Consider the following 14,026-nt stretch of genomic DNA (forward strand, 5'->3'; position numbering starts at 1 on the left):
AGTGGAATAGAGATACTAAGGGTAGACATTTATTCTAAGTGCAGAGGAATGTCGGGAAGGGGAGGACGGCAGGAAGAGACAGAAGAGAGGGGGCTATTTTTTACAAGATTAGGGGTGGGACACAGCCGGTTAAATAAGACTTTATGGGAAAGCATCCAACAGGAAAGTATGATTATTGCCTTGGAAAAAGAAACAGTGGGGCTTGTATTGACATAGTGTGGGCAGTATGAGTGTGGGCAGTATGAGTGGGTAAGAGGCTGAGATCCAGTATGAGGGAGAAGTGGATACAGGAAATTAGTTTAAAGAGTATACTAAGTAGAACGTCATTATATACAGTCTACATGTTTTGTTGTCTTTTTTAAGAGACAGGTAGAATTTTGTTTCACCCAGTCTCTGGGCCACACTCCAGTACAGTAGGCGGCRGTAATGCACCATAACGTTGGTAACTGCCAATAAACCCCACCGAAGAAGATTCCATAGGAACGCTCCGCAGAACTCGGATAAATCAGGGGACATACGTAGACTAGTACGGTTGTCAGCTGTCAGTGCACTTTACAGCCTGGTAAGTTTGATTCCGTTGGCTACTTTACTTAAAATATCATGGTTCAGGTACATTTTATTTTAAAAACACTAAAATCATGAAGGCCTAATTGTTCACTCAAGCTTTTCAAAAGGGGAAACGGTAAGGTTAGATTGAAAATAAAGTAGATAATGACTATGCGCAAAGATAGTATCTTCAAAACCCAAATATTCCGTAGCTGCACCACGGAAGCAAAGATTATCAATACGTTTCGTTTTGCTAATGCATTTTGTTTCGCCAGAGTGACGCACTGAAACTAGATTACCGTTGTACTAGCAGCAGGAGTTTTTCAAAATAAGAGTCTACCTGCAAAGACATGGAAAGCTTTGACTATCCTTTTGTTTAACACTAGTTACGTACAACTGTTTTTCAAAGCATTGCAACCACCTTGGACAAATAACCTATTTTTTATATTTTATACCAGCATTTCATTTGAAAGTTTACACAAATACTGCTATGTTAATACAGTGTTGCTGGCCTTTTACTCCACCCATTCCATTGGCCACAATGCAATTTTTAAAAATGTTCTTAAAAATAATTGAACCTTTATTTAACTAGGCAAGTCAGTTAAGAACAAATTCTTATTTACAGTGACGGCCTACACTATATGAATTACATACTGGTTTATAGAGAAAAAAAACATTTGTGCCGATGTTCCCCAAGTTCCCATTTGTGCCCGATGTTCACAGTCATTGTAAAGCCCTAGTTGTTGCTTTTGTTAACCTGTGTGAAATGGCTAGGTAGTTAGTCGTTGCTCGCTAGTAGTGTTTCAAATCAGTGACCTCACTCTCTCAGACCTTGAAGTAGTTATTTCCCTTGGAAGTAGTTATTTCCCTTGCTCTGCAAGGGCCGCAGCTTTTATGGAGCGATTGGAGAGGGGCGGAAGCAATACTGTTACACTGACAGTAATTTCTGAAGATTAAATAATGTGATTCGAGACTAATTTAAGGAATTAAACATCTGTCCAAGATTTAAAGGTCACACTTACGTTAGCTAAACTCTCATTTTAATATGTTGAAGCTATTCCTGGAAAAGTTTTAATTGGACATTAATAGTCAAATCAGTGTAAAAACAGGTGAGCTGGTTCTACTCTTTTTGGCCAATTTCTTGTGCTTTGTGGCGGGAAACTGAGCGGGTCAAGAACAACATGTCAAACCTGCTACTTTATTTACAGTCAAACCTGCTACTTTATTTACAGTCAAACCTGCTACTTTATTTACAGTCAAACCTGCTACTTATTTGTCACCCCAAAAAATATTGAAGGGATTGGGAAAACTCATTTTTTAAAATTAGGTTGAACATGTGCGTTTTGACATGTTGAAATTCAGCTAAATAAACTTTCCCCCACAAAGTTGCACTACTCCTAAGGCACCTAATTGGTGGAGCTACCCCAGTATTGTGAGCATACCAATAGCTATACCAAGTGGTCTTAATTTCTTTACTTTTTTTACAAAACAAAAAAGACCTTGCATATAAGCACCATGTAAATAGCAATTGATTACAATTTAATATCTTTAGAATGAGTTATCAACATTGCAATGTTTTGAAATGTGGGCTTTTATTTTGAAGGTTTCCATACAACGGTGATGTCATCATTTCTGCTGTTGTCAGAATAGTAGTTTGAACAGAATACTTACAGACAACACAGCAGCAGACAGTTGTAGTTCCATCATGGCCGACGATATGTTTTCCCTCATGAGTCTCGAAGACGAACTGAGCTGTAGCATCTGCCTATGTCCTTTCGACTGTCCGGTGACAATTCCATGTGGACACAACTTTTGCCAAGAGTGTCTCCTAGAAACCTGGAAAGACAACTACAGCTGTCCACAATGCCGGACCCACTTCACCACCAAACCAGAGCTGAAGAAGAACACCGTCCTCAGCACTGTTGTGGAAACGTTCAAAATGAARTCRAATAAAAGCGACCTCCCCARTGAGAYRGRCGACTTAATCAWGTGGGATGCGGTCAAGATGGAGCCCAAAGAGGTGGYTATCTTGTGYGACACCTGTATGGAAGCCAAAGCRTTCAAGACCTGCCTCACCTGTATGGCGTCGTTCTGCCTTGAGCACGTGAGGCCTCATCATGAGAACCCAGTGTTTGGCGCGCATCAGCTGAACGAGCCTCTGGGCGACCTGCGCGACCGTATCTGCCCCGACCACCACAAGCTGATGGAGTTCTACTGTGTCCAACATGGCCGCTGTATCTGTGGTGTCTGTCTGCAGCAGGTGCATAAAGGCTGTACCTTCTCCAACCCTGATGAACAACGGGCACTGCAAGAGGTAAGTTTACAATACATTTTAATACACCCCATCCACGGTCAGGCATACAGTAGTGTTGTGCCAGCCCATTGCACCCATGTAGTGCATTACAATCTCTGTCTAGAGGTCTGAACCTTTTTATGAGGGAAAGGGGATATACCAGAGCCTGTCGGTTCAATAGGAGCAAATTAATCAGTSGGCAGACCAAGCAAGGAGGTGGGCAGAGCCAAGCACAAGCTAGTGAGATCCTATTGGCTCGTTCTAGCATTTATTTGCATATTTCCGTTATGGAACGCCTACTCTGAAGTGTGTGTGTGTGTGTGTACACAATAACTAAATTCGCCCTTGTACTCCTTAACGCAGTTAAGAAACTGTGGCAAAAGTTAGTCTACAAAACCCAGTCCACTCTTACAGATTCTAGTTTTGTAAATGGATAAGTGAATGTTGGCCAAAATACTTCTACCACTGGGCTTCCTCTCCTCACCATATTTGGTAGTGAGTGGAAACTAACCAGATGCTTCACAATTATACATCTGGTAAAATACCTAGCATACTGTTCTGTGGGGATACCTAGTAAATTGCTTGCACAACAATGCGTTCAACCAAAATGTATCTTCCGCATTTAACCCAACCCCTCTGAATCGGAGAGGTGCGGGTGGCTGCCTTAATCGATGTCCATGTCATCAGCACCCGGGGAGCAGTCGTTAGGGGTTAACTGCCTTGCTCAAGGGCAGAACGGCAGATTTTTCCACCTTTCCGGCTCGGGATTCAAACCACCTTTCGGTTACTGGCCCAACGCTCTTAACCGCTAGGCTACAGGTGTAAGGTCACAGGTTCAAGCCTCACGACTGACCGTTTACCCTATTTTGCTACAGAAGTCATGTGATTGATCAAATCACWAATTCTAAAAGAAAACGAATTATCCCATGTTAAGAGTTAGATTTTTTTTTTTTTTTTTGGTTGAAGATAATATTCATTCATGTCTCATTCAGTCTGATTTGAGGGGCAAGTTGAGTCTGCTGGATGGAAAGATTGACAAGAACCAGATGGTCATCTCTCAGATGAGTGACCAGCAGAGCAAGTTGAAGGTAAGCGATCACTTTTTAAACAAATGACTCAAGAAATTGTCTTGACTACTGTATTCAGTATATAAAGCAGTTTGTAAGCTTTGAGCACCTGGAAAAACTAAATCTCGAACAGTCACCGTAAGAGCAGTGTGAGATGCTGTGAGAAATATCAATTTGAGAACTCCACGTATACTTTGTGTCCACCTCCTCCAGGACTCTGCAGCCAGCAGGAAGAGAGCACTAGAGGATGACTACCGTCAAATCCGGGAGCTGCTGGACCGTGACGAGCGTGAGGCTCTGAACACCGTGGACCGCGAGCAGGAGAGCGGTCAGACCAAACTCCAGAACCTCATAAAGAAGTTCAACCAGAACATTGCSAAGCTTAGCGCAGCAAARGATGGCGTCAACAGCCTGCTCAGTCARACTCAGACCGTGGCTTTCCTACAGGTGAGTCCAGTGTAGCGGGTTGGCTTCGGTGAACTGCTCTCACTCAGGTGATGAGCAACCTCACCTGAAATCAGAAGACTTGCGTCAGCTCCCGACCTTAGYTCAGTGGGCTAACAGTCTTGAAATTACGATATTGACTATAATGTATCTTATTGTTGGTTTTTACCTTTCCTTTGGGACAGGCCTCAGTTGACATGCCGGCAGTGGTGGCCTTTGACCCCTATACCCCGAAGGTGAACCTGGACTCTAAGGCCATGGCAGCCTGGCATGCCTACTCTGCAGTCCTGAGGGAGCATCTTACACATGTACTGAAACAGCCGGTAGAGGCCAGACTGCAGATACTCAAACCAGGTGTGTGTGTGTGTGTATACAAGTGTATAAAACATGCTTATGGGCGGCATTTGTATGATGCCTTGTGATATTTAATTGCAAAACTTTGCATGGACATGTTCAACAATGGCGATTTTTATATTGGAGAGCAATAAGGGATCAAACAATGAGTCCAATCAATCAATAATTCACAATCCAACATCTTATCCCTCAAATTGGTTAGCAATCTGGTGGTTTGAGGCGTTTGCTTTCCAGATTCCAAGCATTATACTTAGGTATGCTAAGTGAAATAGTCACCACTAGCCGGCCTCCACCCAGTACCCTGCCCTGAACTTTAGTCACTGTTACTACACGGCTACCACCCAGTACTCAACCCTGCACCTTAGAGACTGCCGTCCTATTTACATCGTCATTGAACACCGGTCACTTTAATAATGATTACATACCATTTTACCTACTTTATATGTATATACTATAAGGCCTATCCTATTTAACTACGGCTTTAAATACAATTTCTATTCATAATGTGTATGCACGCCATCATATAGTGTACAAACCATTAAGAACACCTGTTTTTTCCATGACATGAACTGACCAGGTGAATCCAGATGAAAGCTATGATCCCGTATTGATGTCACTTGTTAAATCTACACTTCAATCAGTGTAGATGAAGAGACATGTAAAAAAATATATGTTGAAGCCTTGAGACAATGGATGGTGGATGGTGTATGTGTGCCATTCAGAGGGTGAATGGGCAAGACAAAATATTTATGTTCCTTTGGTTGTAGGTGCACCAATTTTAGTGTCAAGAACTGCAATGCTGCTGGGTTTTTCACAGGCAGCAGTTTCCCATGTGTATCAAGAATGGTCCACCACCCAAAGGACATCCAGCCAACTTGACACAACAACTGTGGGAAGCGTCAGCGTCAACATGGGCCAGGATCCCTGTGGAACRCTTGACACCTTGTAGAGTGGGGATGGGCATGACATCAAATCTATTCTTTTTAAAATTTTAAATACTGTGCTACAAAGTACCAGGCACATCTTTCTSCATGGCGGCAGACAGCAGGTAGCCTAGTGGTTAGAGCGTTGGACTTGTAAMCGAAAGGTTGCAAGATTGAATCCTAGAGCTGACAAGGTAAAAATGTGTCGTTCTGCCCCTGAACAAGGCAGTTAACCCACTGTTCCTAATAATTTCTTAACTGACTTGCCTAGTTAAATAAATAAAAATGCTCACTCTCCCGCMAATTCATACGTATTAATTGATTTCATGGTGTGAATAGCCAAGTTTGGTTAGAGTAGCCAAGTTTGTCTAGGCGCCAGCCGAACTGAAGCATGCTGACGCCTTAACATAGCCCATAGTTTCCGTTAATGATTCTCAAATAGCAATCTAGGAATTAGAATGTGTCTAATKGTTATGATCAATTATTCATGGTTRYGCACTGTTGGCATATAGAKAAATGCACACATYGTCCAGTGTRTTTTAATGATTATAATTTTTTCATTAGAGCCCTCAAATTATGCGAGTACTCATAACAGTGGAAAAATGTCAAATGCCCATYCCTATTGTAGAGTCCATGCCCCGACGAATTGAGGCTGTKCTGAGGGCAAAGGGGGAGTGCAACYCAATATTAGGAAGGTGTTCTTCATGTTTTGTACACTCAGTGTATTCATTTATATTCCGGACTCTGACATCGCTCGTTATTAATTCCKTTTYATTGTATTGTTAYAACTGCACTGTTGGAGCTAAGAAAATAAGCCTTTCGCTACACCCGCAATAACATATGCTAAATATGTGTAAATAACCAATAAAATGTGATTTTCTTCCCAACAGCTGAGAGGTTTGCTCCTCCTCTGCTGCCAAACTTCTATGAAATGGGTGAGTGCCATTATGCCCCCTTCTTTATAACTACATAACTCCTGTTGGCATACAGTAACGGTTGTAACTTTCCAGAAACATATGGCTTTTGTATGGCTAAAAATTGTACAGCMATAATAATTTGTGAAATCAGTAATAGACTTGTTGTGGTGGTCACTCRTAGCCTAATCACAACCTTGGGCACTGTATTTACTTTGATACAGTGTGACAAAGTTTCATCTGGTCTTTGTTTCAGGAGGCATGCCACCACAAGGTCATCCGAGAATGCCTAGATCCCACAGCCCAGGAGCTCCCCTCAGGGCAAACCAGAAGAAGCCTCCACAAGATTCAAACCGAGAGAGAAGTAGGCTATTACAAGATGGGTTCGTTGTGACCGAGAGAGAAGTAGGCTATTACAAGATGGGTTCGTTGTGACCGAGAGAGAAGTGCTATTTACAGAATGGGTCGTTGTGACCGAGAGAGAAGTAGGCATTACAAGAGGGTTCGTTGTGACCGAGAGAGAAGTAGGCTATTACAAGAGGGTTCGTTGTGACCGAGAGAGAAAGTAGGCTATTACAAGAGGGTTCGTTGTGACCGAGAGAGAAGTAGGCTATTACAAGGGTTCGTTGTGACCGGAGAGAGAAGTAGGCTATTACAAGATGGGTTTCGTTGTGACCGAGAGAGAAGTAGGCTATTACAAGATGGGTTCCTTGTACCGAAGAGAAGTAGGCTATTACAAGATGGGTCGTTGTGGCCTTGTAGCCTGATAAAGATTCCCTTTTTAGTGTGTCTAGGTACATTTTACCAAGACACTACATAGAATACGATACACCGACTAGGTTTTTCCGTTTCCTTATCAGAGCAGAAAAAAACAGGACAAATACAGCTTGTTCTCGTCAGTCAGAAACATCTGTGACATGAATGGTTCATAAACCAGATAGCAGACTGTTATACTGTCAGTAAAGACTTACTGCCAATTCTACCACTCTATTTACACCTCTAAAGGGTCAACTATGACCCTCAGTTACTTTTTTGAACCTACAACTCTCAACCATTTCTCCCTTTCAGAGTCAGACAAGAAACGAGATCACAAGGAATGGAAAGAACATAAGGCTGACAGTGAGAACTGATTTCAGTGTTTTTCTGTGTGTTTACTTCAATAACTGCCAAGCTCAGATAACAGGTGTGCTGTGCATGGCATGTGTCAAGTAACATCACAAGTTAAAATGTTATTMGTTTATGGTCTAGTTTAACAGGCTTATGGCGGTTCGGTCTGTTCTGCAAACCTTAGTTGGAGAGAGCGCTTAAAGGGATATTTCGACATTGTCAAATAAGCCAATTTTGTCTAGATGCTCCCATAGACTTCGTCATTGCGCTACTACCAGTTAGTAATCGCATCAGAAACTACCTTCAACTTCCTTCAAACTGCACGCAGAGACAAAAATGGTATCAATGAGTTCATCGGACTCTGAGTAAGTAAAACAATTTTTAAAAAGGGGCTTAATTGTCAAAGTCTATCCCTTTAACCTACATAGTGTAACGACCCTGGGTTTATAAGCGCAGAAATCGACTCTGCCCCTCGAGCATGCTTTTGGGGCACAGTCGATAGCGCGCTGGACTTCGGGCTAGAAGGTCGAGGGTTCGAGACCTGCTCCCTGCCTGTTTCATTACATTTAGGCAGCAGCTGACTCATACAATATTGTATAAAAGAACTGCCTGCCATCATTGGATATGAAAATATATTGTAAATTAATTGTTTGTCTTCCATCAGAAAATCCCCAAAAGCCACCTAATGCTCGCAGAGAGTCCGCCACTCCTGTTCCACACACACCAAGGGACCACCTCAGAGGACAATCAGCAGAACCCAGACCCAGGAACAGGGAGGACCCAGGTAAATGTTGAATACAATTATATTTTCTGCTCATGCAGTTGAATACCATAAGTGAGCCTCCAATGACAAATTTGAATGCAATTCTGGATACTTGTCACAACTGGGGGGTAATTCTAGCAAGATGGTTTAACATATTTAGGATTCCCTGAACATATCCAGCTTCTCTTAACCAGATGAGGGAGTCTGATTTCTTGGTTCCAGAACGTCTGCTTCTCGTTTAAGTAATTGTGCTAAGCRAATTGCAGATTGGTTGATCCGACAACTGGCGCGTGCACGCAACATTCAAAAAGGGCCTCATGTCGATGACCGAAATAAACTACAGCTATGGAGTCAAGACACAGTCCAATATTTCACAAGTCCAGAACAAGAAACTATTGTAACATACAATGAATATGTTCGCATATTTACCAAAAAATGTAATAGAGGCGCGGGTGCAAAAGCCAGAGGGTGCCGGGCAGATAATTGCGGACCGAGTAAATGCTTAAGTGAAGTGGCACAATTCCAATATCCTAATAGGCCTAGCTTACACACATGGGTGATTAGTAATGATGCGTTCACTTCAGAGAGCGCTGTTATTGCAACGCTGGTGATATTCATGTCAAGGCTATGGCCTATGTGAGTTGTAGTAGCCTATGTCACAATTGCAATGGTAGGCCCATTCCATAGCCTATGTAGGATGAATAATAATTTGAGTGCTTTTCRTGACAGTGTGTTCTAAGTCGTAACGCCAATGATGTTTGCAAAATCTGCGCTATTTTAATTAGGCTATTTATCATTTATCATGTTGCTTAGGTTTATTCATTTGAGATTAGCAAAGCATCRCAGCCTACTGTACCTGCAATTCTGTAAAATACCTCCTTGATTATACAGCTTGATGGGCAGGGAATGCAACAAAGACAACAACAAAGTCTCTAATGCAAGGCAGACTCTTCTTATGGCTCTACGCACAGTTGCCTTGCCAAATCGKTCAGCGTCGCYCTCATTGTAYAGGAAACTTCCAGTGGCCAAAAAATTGCTACGTAATGCAGAGTTTCTAGGCCTATAGCAGTAAAGGCGAAACCACGTTGGATTACATTGCCTGTGTACAGGTTGAGTAAGTTGGCCAGATATGAATGATTGTGCGGGAAAAACGATAACGTTCCAAAAGACAATCTTCTGAATGATTTAAAGGATATAGTCAAGGTCCAATCCTTTGTTCCCTTTGTAATGCACGGCAAACAACGAAGGCTCTGATGTCAATTGGATTTTCCGCAAAGGGACAGGCCATAGCCGACGGACAACAATCTTATTGGCGGAGAAGCCCCGTCTTTATCCACCAGGACAGGCGAAGATTCGTTGCTATGGTTGATCAGGCTACAGGTCGAGCGCTCTTTCTGGAACCGGAAATTCGCTCAAATTCTAGTTTGACAAATCTCGCCAACTCACTAATCTGGCTTTCAGGAATACCCCTCTGGTTTATCAAAGTCACCTATGCACTATACTAAACTAATGGCATGGTATTTTTCTTACAGGACAAGCAAGTGTTCCCCCAAGTATCACCTCTGCAGTAAAACGAAATGACCTCCTACAATGTAAGTTCACAAGTGTTACGAAACCACGTAGCAAACCGGCTCGATCTAGGGAAGCTAGGAAGTTTGCCAGAAGATACTGACCCTACCGTTACACTTGTTTGCACTGGGGGTCGGAGCTCAATCATGGTTACGTTAAGACACCGTGGAGCCGGCGTGAGATATGGGACGGAAAACATACCTYGATGCAGGAATGGGATATGCCACTGTACTCCAAACTGTACTTTTCATCCACACTGCTCCATCGGAATCTTCTGGCAAGTCTGTAACCTCTGAGTGTGCGTTCAACATAAGTCAACAGGGTGTTGTAAGTGTCTCTAGGGGAGACGGCTCATRTTGGTTATTGATGTTCATATGATGACAAGTATAACCATATACAAAAAGGCATGCCAAACAAAAAAGATTMAAACACTCGGCAGGAAATCCCCATTGGCTTGGGATGCTGCTCTTGATCAGCTTCTAAGATTGTTACAGTAATTGCCACTCAATCACTCACACCTGTGAGCAATTACTCAACCCTTAACCCTGCTGGTAGTCCTAGCACCTGGTCTGGCAGCTGCTGCCAGCAGTGGAGGGATGTCTGTAGTGGAAATAGACTGTCTGTGGTCTAACCACTTATCTACCTGTATTCCCAACACTAGCTTGAAACTAAGTACAGCATTCTGAAGGAGCTTTTATAAAAGTGTGTGCATGGGTGTGTTTGTGAGAGAGAATCTTACCTCCTGTCTCTCCCTCACCAGATGGCACGGTTCTCACCCTTGACCCCAAAACGGCCCACAAGCGCATCTCCCTCACAGAGAACCTGACCATGGCCTCTGTGTCAGACGAGCCCACCCCTTACCCCGATGGCCCCGCCCGCTTCTCTGTCTGCAGCCAGGTGCTCACTTCCAAGGGCTTCTCCCGCGGCCGTCACTACTGGGAGGTCAAGATGAGCAGCAACAACTTCACCGGCATCGGCCTGGCMTACAACAGCATCGACCGGAAGGGTCCGGCTAGCCGGCTGGGGCGTAACGCCCAGTCCTGGTGCGTCGAGTGGTTCAACGTCAAGCTGTCAGCCTGGCACGCCAGCAGTGAGACTGTACTGCAGAACCCGAATCCGACCCGCGTCGGCGTGCTGTTGGATTGCGAGGAGGGAACGGCCACTTTCTATAACGTTCAGGACCGGGCATACCCTTTCCATACGTTTGTGTTCCAGTTCGCCGAGGCAGTGTACCCAGCGTTCTGGCTCTTCTCCAGCGGCTCGTCTGTTAGCCTGTGCAAGCTGCAGTCTTAAGAAGTTAACACAACACACACACACACACACACACACACACACACACACACACACACACATTGTTCTCCCTCACAAAAAATGATAATGTACAGCATCTGGGTCAATAAATTACTTAATCATACTGACATTGGGAACTTATATTGGAAATGTACCTTAAAGGTTATTATTTGGTTGTAGTCACTAACTTTAGTAATAATGCAGTGTAGGTCATATCATTTTGGACTTTGGCCTCTTGTAACTACAGCAACCTCTAAACAGGCAGCATTTGTTAATCAGTAACTAATGAAAACTAAGCACTTGGATACAGGTGAAGAAACATTACAAATGATTTATACAATATTATTGTATTGTCAAAAGCATGACGACTTACTACTCTTGTTTTACTGCTGTTGTGATGTCAGCAGCATGCCGTAAAGGATTTTAAGTTGATTTATTCCTTAATGGTTACTCTGACATAGCGAGTTCCATTGGCTGGATAGAAGGAATTATCTGACATTGTGATCATTCATGTCTGATTCGCAAATGGTTCCGCGTTATAGGCAAACACGACTACTAAGTGGTATATTGAACCAGGCGAATGAGTTCTTTCTCCTGTTCTGTAGTCCTGGCTAAATGTCTTGATCATCCAGTTTATTTACAGATACATTTAAGTGGTCTGTGGGTAGCTGTTTCTAGCCTGTTTTATCAGAGCTTATGATCTCTTGGCGTGGGTCTTGGTAGTACACAGTAATCACATATAATATACACAAAACAACACAAATAAACGTGTCTAACATGTATGTTATCTACTGTATATGAACAGTACCACACCGTTCAGAAGGCCATGTACTGGCACACCTATGCAATGCTTTTGCTGGTGTCAGGCATTCCGCATTAGGGAATGTCATATCCAATAACACCACTGGATATAGAGACGCAATGAATAGAAGAGAAAAGCATCCACAATATGCTTGATACCCCTCAAAGGAAAAGTGGGTATCGTTCACTTTTTTTCTTGATCTAATASATTTTCGCTACAGTGTCTCACACAGAGCCTGTAAGTGAAGGGGGTTTCCGCATGGTGCAGTGGGAGGATGTGCTGAAAGCACTTCCTGACACTGCTACTACAGGCTTGATAGAACCTAGCCTGGTTGCCASATCTGCATTTGGTTTAGAATTACAGTGAACAGGGCAGAGGATTTGGTTGATCTGGCAACCAGGCTAGATAGACCCAGCCTGGCCCATAAGAACAAGCAGAGGTCATTTAGACCCTGTGAACAGGAGTTTTTCCAACTCTGGGTTTTGTAAATAGTGATGATTTAGAGCTGGTGTTTTGCCTGTCCATGTGACCAGACAAAGGAAAAACTCTGGGCCAAAGTTATAGCTAATGTAGCTATAGCCCATACCTAGGGCCTTCTCATGTCCTAGAAGGGTACATATGTCTGTTGGTGTTAGTTTGGACATCTGTGGGTGTCACATTGTCTGTGACGTGACTGCATGCTTCTCATAATGTGTCTCTTGTTGATTGGATCTTTTCCATTTATGGATATACAGCCATCGCTACGATCGGAGAGCAAGTTGAGAATTGCACGTGATAGATTMATTTTACTTTGCAAAGCCTCATGCCAAATGAATAGTTGGTGTCATTGCCTTCTCCCTCTATAGAAACACTAGTTTTCCTGAYTTAACGGATTTCTACTGTTAGTGAAATGAAGGCAAGCTGATATTTAAAGGTAAAGATTAATTCATTTGCCAGATTTAAGCCATTATTGCCACTTGCTTTTTAAGAGATCTCGAAAGGTTTGGACAAAGTTTGAACGACTCGCGTACACAACGCCAGATAAAGMGCAAAGATYAGAGGGCCATAGTCATGGTCCTYGTGTGTTAGCATGTTATCCTCTCTGTCCATTCCTTCCGTCTCATTAGCATGGTTCTTAATTAATGTGCTAATGGTGTAATTCGTGTTGGTTTGGTTTACTGACTTTCAGTTTGATTGGGTCTTGTGTTTAACTGAAACCAAGATATTTGAAATTGTTGATTGTGTTTTAAAGGGTAAGGTATTGATTCTGTTTGTGTATAAGGGGTTTAATMTTGTTAAAGACAACTTGATAATGTCCCCTTGTGATTTACTATTATAAGCTATCTGTGCTGATATATTCATCCAAAAATGTATCACATACAAATACATATAGTTAATGAGGTGTTTGTGGCTTATTTGTTCCTCATATCTACACACACATAGCTATATATATACACATACATACTGCATTTGGTATTCATATTACTTCAAACTGCTCAGGAGTAGACTTATTGCAATATTATATACTTGCAAAACTAACAATTAAATAATATGTACTTATTAGAAAACAATGAAATTCAAAATTCATAATACATATGAAAATATTTATTATGGGTGTTTTCAAATTCTAATTTACATTGCTTATTACATTSAGTGAAATGTTMYGTTTCAACATCTGTAGTAGCAAATTCAGTAAAGCCAATTATTTTGATATTTGTCTGTTTTTAATTGCTTTAAAGTGATTAATTGTTTGCTTAAAATAGTTTTACTTTATCCATCTCTCTATCCATCTTTTMTTTTTAAATGGCCAGGAAGAAGATGGTAGATTTCATACCATTAGATGGAGACTAAAATGGAGTCATATGCGTTCCATTACATTAGTAAAGTGCTGTTATGACTAACTGGTTTCTTTGACACTTTCCACAGCAATCTTGTGCATTTATGTACAGTGGTTTGACTGCAAAAACTAAATGTG

The 14,026-nt window shown here is 42.2% G+C and overlaps 1 protein-coding gene across 2 annotated transcripts; it reads left to right on the forward strand.

Annotated features, from left to right (window-relative positions):
* Positions 1 to 453: 453 nt before the first annotated feature.
* Positions 454 to 13,762, forward strand: LOC111953171 (E3 ubiquitin/ISG15 ligase TRIM25). 2 transcript variants are annotated; one of them, XM_023972295.2, is made up of 11 exons: positions 454 to 562; positions 2,150 to 2,860; positions 3,832 to 3,927; positions 4,120 to 4,353; positions 4,536 to 4,704; positions 6,518 to 6,562; positions 6,798 to 6,905; positions 7,610 to 7,660; positions 8,313 to 8,432; positions 9,944 to 10,003; positions 10,741 to 13,762. In XM_023972295.2, exons 2-11 carry the CDS (start codon positions 2,252 to 2,254, stop codon positions 11,271 to 11,273), a joined length of 2,025 nt encoding a protein of 674 aa, XP_023828063.1. In that variant the 5' UTR covers positions 454 to 562; positions 2,150 to 2,251; the 3' UTR covers positions 11,274 to 13,762. The 2 variants fall into 2 exon arrangements, with proteins under 2 accessions (XP_023828063.1, XP_023828225.1); XM_023972457.2 differs by lacking the exon at positions 7,610 to 7,660.
* Positions 13,763 to 14,026: the final 264 nt, after the last annotated feature.

Source organism: Salvelinus sp. IW2-2015, linkage group LG1, assembly GCF_002910315.2.
Source record: "Salvelinus sp. IW2-2015 linkage group LG1, ASM291031v2, whole genome shotgun sequence".
Classification (NCBI taxonomy): Eukaryota; Metazoa; Chordata; class Actinopteri; order Salmoniformes; family Salmonidae; genus Salvelinus; species Salvelinus sp. IW2-2015.